At 39.1% G+C, this 6,110-nt stretch overlaps 1 protein-coding gene across 1 annotated transcript; it reads right to left on the bottom strand.

The window, feature by feature from the left end:
* Nucleotides 1-3,861: 3,861 nt before the first annotated feature.
* On the bottom strand, nt 3,862-5,871 carry LOC125177610. Its single transcript, XM_047879650.1, has 2 exons — nt 5,412-5,871; nt 3,862-4,825 (listed from the first exon to the last, which is right to left on the bottom strand). The coding sequence occupies exons 1-2, from the start codon at nt 5,858-5,860 to the stop codon at nt 4,045-4,047; spliced, it is 1,230 nt and encodes a 409-aa protein (XP_047735606.1). The 5' UTR covers nt 5,861-5,871; the 3' UTR covers nt 3,862-4,044.
* Between the last annotated feature and the right edge of the window lie 239 nt (nt 5,872-6,110).

Genomic DNA, 6,110 nt, shown 5'->3' with positions numbered 1-6,110 from the left:
TGTTTGAGATGCTAACGCTGCTTCTTTGCTACAGCTGCCTGGTCTCTTGAGACCTCCCGCCCTTCGTTGGTGATGAATGTACAGTAAATTTTCAATATTCGAGACATTTCGCCCCTCTTTGTCGATGAATGTACAAAAAATTTTCAATATTCGAGACGTTCCGCCTTACTGGTGAAGTTAATTTTGGACCTCCTGTTCTAAACGGCTTGAAAACTAAAGAGCTGGCAAACCATCCTACTATTAATATTACTTATACGTTTGCAACCAGGTGATCGGGTGCAATAAATAATTTTATATTATTAATCAGGCCAGTAGAAAAAGAAATTAACTTTTGCGAAATTTATTAACTTATTTATTTATTTATTTTTAAGTATCGAAAATCAAATTTTATATCTGTTTTGTCAGATCATTTGGACATGTGCGATATGAGAGAAAGTATGGCTAACCTCCACTTTTTACTGATATAATAATAACAAAATTAATTAAAAATTCTGCTTCCGTGTGAATTTATAAATATTCGAAGGTTGCCTGTTGATTCCATATGCCGCCGTGTACGAAAAATCCTATCTAATCCAACATTAATCCTCCCTTACATTCCTGTGTGTTTACCGTACCTGGGAAATCTTCGTTGTATCAAGTGGAATAGAAATGTTTGTATTGTATCGTGTAATAAATTTCAATGGGATTTTGAGTTTTCATTCTCCCTGATATCAATTTCGAACTAAATTTAAATTTGAGCCAAGAAATCAGAGTGTAATAATGAGATGAAATTCTGATTTTACTTCGGAAAAAATTATTCGGTATTTATATCTTAAAGCTTCTAGGACAAGAGTTGTCTAACTGTCGTCGGAGCGTTCGACCTTATTAGGCATTTTAAAGGGGGGCGTCTACCCTCCAGAAAAACTTCCACATTTACTAACGGATCTTTCTGAAACTTCACACATACATGTAAAACCGAAATACAAGCAGATTTTGTTCCTATGATTTTTTCGAAAAAATTTTTTTTCACGCCGGCGGGATTTCACGCCCTGTGTGAAAGGGGCCTAAGATGAGACTAAAAACCGGAAAAGCTAATCCGAAAACTTTAGGATAGACGCCCTCCTTAATGAACAGTGTCGAATAAAAAAAAATTACAAAAGTAAGACTTCTTACCACACAAGCGTTAAGAATTTTCGGAAAATTATATACTTGTTCACGTATTGGTCAGGTCTGCTTGTGCGCTGTCAATTTACTAGTTAGTTTTTTACGCACGTTTTTCATCCTGCAGTTCGCTCAACTGCGAAGTGCAAACCATGGCTGCGTCGTGACGAGTCTGCGTACCCATAGCAACGTCCTCTGAATTATAGGGTAAGTAAACAACGGCTCGATTCACAGGATTTTATTACGAAATAATGCATAATCTTCAACGTAACAGTCATCTATTCATACCTTCATGCGCATTGCTAGGCACTGTCAAATTATTGGAGCTTTATCTGTTGGCTGCAATGTTCGCCCGCAGCTGCTACGTTTGGACTCCGAACTTCAATATTTTTAGCGTACAGTTTACACACTTAAAACTGCTTGGTAAGAGACTGGAGTTTATAAACTAAATGAGGAGCGACGGCGATAACAACTCAACTGTATAGAGATGCTTAATCGTGTACACTGTCCGTCTCATAATGCATAGTATCTTCATGATGCTGGTGAACTTTAGTAGCATGCTGATTTTAGTGGAATGCCTAGTAACAATTTATTTCAGGTTATTTAAACGGTCAGCAAGTTTTTTTTCAGAGTTTTTTCTTCTTGGGACCATGGCTTGCACATTGAGAACAAATGTATAATTTAGCATTTATAGCAGCATATCACTTGATTATTTCATGTGCTTAAGGTCCACCGAAATCTCAAGTCGTACACAATTATATTTTTATTATCTTGATTAATATGCATTGTGAATACGATCTCTATAAATTCGTATATAATTCAACAAGCAGTTTCTTAACAAACACAAAAAAACGTACATAAATTGTCACACTTTCATCATGATAAATATAGTAAAATATATTTTATTCTGTTATTTGAAAAATATTTCAAGTTTGTAAAATTTTCCTCGTATTTATAAACGTTGAATAAAGAAATAAATTAGTCTTCTATTCCTGCGAACTCGTTCTGTTCCACCGCCCATTTCCGAATCGTGCACATGTTACGAATATATCAACAACCCACAGTCAACATATAATAATATATATAATTTATATAGCTGTTTCAGCGTTTATTAGGCCTTATGCCTGTCGCCGATTCTTAATTTCACAGAACATCCATAGCTTGTTGCGGTCTCGAACTCGCAACTCACTGCTTCAAATTTTCTTTGCACAACTGCCCGGCCTCCTCGCCGATTCTGACCAAAAACTGGCGCACAGGCTGGGATCGAACCCGCACCTCTCTGCTTCAATCCTGATACTCTGAACTTTAACCACTGTGCCACTGAATTTGCTGATTACTCTTATCAAGAACTTTCCAAGAAAAACGAAAATTCGTTGTCTTTAACTAATCTTACTTTGCAATTCTTCTACCAGAATAATGATACATCAGCATCATCGTTCGGGTCTACCGTGAAAAGAGGTATTCGTCAAAGATTGAACGTATAAATTCGTTGCCTTTATGTAATTCATTGACGTTTATATGAAAACTATCCGTTATTATAACGACTAAAACTATCGCTATTCATCTACGAGATCACAAGCACATTTAACCGAAGTCGCCATTTAAAAAGTAATTGTTTAGCCTCTTAAAAGAAATCACTTCACATTTTATCGAATTCGATGATACCGGTTATGCATGATGGCTATATTGACTTAAACCAGTGGTTCCCGACCTCTTTGTGACTGCGCAGCATTTCCAGCTCGTCCCATACAATCAACGCATACTACCAGGTAATTACAATAAAATGACATATCAGCCGCTAATATGCACAATCATTAGCATTTAATTTTTCTCAATTCCTTACAAATTAGTTCGTTGAGTAAGTTCATTGTTGGGCTGCTGGGAGCAGGCGGGTGGTATATGACAACTGTAGCAAATCGTTGCCAGATTATCTTGTGTTAAACCCTAAACATTTTTATGGAGTAAAAAACAATGAAAATCGTTCATGACCCAATTGCACTCACAAAAAGTGTTCAGGTACCACCTGAAAGACCTGACATACTATAGGTCACACGCGTTCTACCGTTGTCACACCTGTGCATTCAGTTTGACTCGTGTTAGATGGAGAGGGTTTGACAACTCTTCCTCTCAGGTGTTGAGATTCGTGTTTCTACTTTTATGCTAAGAATATAATTCTTTTTACAAGACATCGATGTGGTGTACTTACGCATACTTAGAGTAGAAGAAATCTTGAGCAACTTATTTGAGAATTGCTTCTAGGCGTTTTGTGTATCCACCGACGCTCCGCCGCCGTTTTTTATGAACCAAATTTGACATAGAGTTAATTGGTTAAAAAAATTGAAGCACTACGTAGGATATCTACGTATCCCATTACATCCTCTATCAGCCCAAGGTACAGCTAAGGAACATTCGCATATATATAAAGTCAACGCTTCAAAATATTTTATCACAGATAATACATGGAAAGTGTAAGCATAAGCCAACAGAGTCATAGCTCCGAAAGATCGGTTATACTTTTGCATAATTGATCCAATCAATTTAAATGTTATTTTATGACAAATTTGTTTGTGTTGAACTCGAAAGTCATGGACTGATTCTTTTTACCTAGAAATTGAAATGTTCCTCCTGAATTAACACATATTTAGACAATTTATATTAAGTACGTTTTATCAAATATATTGAAGTATTTTTTTTTCTGTAAACGAAAATTAACCTACTACATTCAATATAATTTCATCGACTGGTAATTTCAAGGAAATAAAATTCAAACATCATCTTAAAAACTTAACGATTATTAAGGGATGCAGTTCCTCTGACAGCAACTATACATACTATTTTCTTGGTTGGCACTTATAAACGTACGCCCGAATCTTCTGTACATTCACTCATATCATAAATGATCGATCACTTTCCCTGCTTAAAATGTCCAGCAATAATTAATACATAAATTATGGACAATATGAGGAGAACTACGAGGATCATTGTAGTTATTCGTGAATATCGGCAAATTTCGAGGCATTTTTTTAAGCCAAGACATGACGCCTCTGGGAATAGTGAAGTGTAGGATGGGGGAGGTCCGTGGCCTCGGCCTCTGTTATGCCCTCGTCGGTGTAGGTTAAGATGATGGACTGGTACAGGATAAGGGTCGACTCGGCTTGCTCGATGACCACCGTACCGGAAAATTGTCCAAATTGGAAATTCGAGTCCAAAGGTTCTGTGGGCGGGAGACTCTCGGAGTTTGTATTGTTCTTGGTAGCGTTTGGAACTGCAAACGTAACATGGGAGGCCTGAGTAACCGCAGCCTGGTAGGCAATCTGGTCCAGCAGGTGGCAGGTGCGACAGGTCGTGACTGCTGCTACGTTTCAAGTTGGACCAATTGTACAGACCGCTCCTTGCTCGGCACACGTTCGTACTTCGAGGTCTGCTGTTGAGGGTACTTGCCGGTCTATGAGCGCTGTGGCGCCGCACGCTTAAGGGTCTGTTACCGTACAAGATACTCATAGGACGCACGCCGTTGTCAGGATCGATGTGTGGACCTTCCTCGGCCCGTAATACCGCGAGTTCATCGAGCGCCGACGCCATGCTGTCGACTACCGTAGGCAATTCTTCCCTGAGCGTCGACGTTGACGCCTGACCGTAACCGGGATGTGGGGTGGTTGACCTCACCAGAATTGTACCTGGAACTCTGAAGAAAAGAAATAGAAACGAAATAAAAACAATGCTCAGTATCAAAACAATGCAGCTCCAGTGGCTCAATTGAGGCAAAACTTATTATACTGTCAGATTGAGCAACTGTGTATCAGTGCACCATGCTTTTGCAGGACACTGGGGCCATATAAGCGCTCTTTTGTTAAGATCATGTCGAATCATACTATAAATTGCAATCATGTTCACCTATATTCAAGGAACGAAGAGCAAATGTTTCAGTTTTTGTGGACAAAAAAAGTTAACAGTGTGGACAACTTCTGTTAACACTCTGATTCAATGAATTCTACTTCATTTTGCTTAAAATAAATTAAGTAATTTTGTAATAAATGAAGGAAAATATTGCGTAAGTAAATGAAGTTTGAGTCCGTTGCAGGAATTTTTGCGTAAAATAATTCCGACACTGTTTCGTAAGGGCAACGCAAATGACCATGACAAGGTTAAGATTCTTGAAAGAAAGCCAGTTACTTCGTACGCTTTTTCAAAAAATTTCTGTGAATGCATAATCCCTTTAGCCATATTCAATCCTTGATTATTATCGACTTGAACTTATTCATCATGCTCACCTGGCGGTTGATGTAGATGGACGAGACGACTCTCTTGCTAAGGCGGATGGTATGCGGCTGTCGGGCTCGATGATTGGATCCAAACGTGATATCCTACGAGTTTCCAAGTATGACCGACCCGGCCTAGAAGAAGATGGCGTGTGTGGTGTTCGAATACTTAGCAGATCTGCGTCAGTTTCCTGTTGCAAGGATTGTTCTGTGTCTAAGATGGACTGCCGGTCAGTGGAGAACAGAGTGCTGTTGTTCTCTGATGCAGAACGGACTGATATCACACTGGCTGCCGGATGAGCTGTGGATTGGGGTTGCTGGATTCTACTTTCCACTTCTAGAGAGCCGTCGAGGGGTAATGTGTTCGTCTGTCGTGTTGTCACTCTCTGTCTTGAGTTGAGCTTAGGAGGCAGAGGTTCAGCTACTTCTATTGGCTCGATACAAGGAGTGGAGTTTTTCATTGCTGAAGAATTATCCTCTCCAGCATGTCTACTTCCATCACTGATTTCTAACGCGTCAGTTCCGTCTTCAATTGTATAGTCTTGTCGACTGGTGAGTTCATTGATTTCAAGTAGCAAATTAGTGGGCTCCATTTCTAGACCGGTTATTCCGATAGATTGGTCTAAAGCACCAACATTCGTTTCTGCAGACATTGATTGATTTTTAACGTAGAGTTCACGCTCTTCCGTCGATACATTTAATATTACTCCA

This window comes from Hyalella azteca, unplaced genomic scaffold (assembly GCF_000764305.2).
Source record: "Hyalella azteca isolate HAZT.00-mixed unplaced genomic scaffold, Hazt_2.0.2 contig3532, whole genome shotgun sequence".
In the NCBI taxonomy this organism is placed as follows: Eukaryota; Metazoa; Arthropoda; class Malacostraca; order Amphipoda; family Hyalellidae; genus Hyalella; species Hyalella azteca.
This window is presented reverse-complemented; position numbering and strand designations above follow the sequence as displayed.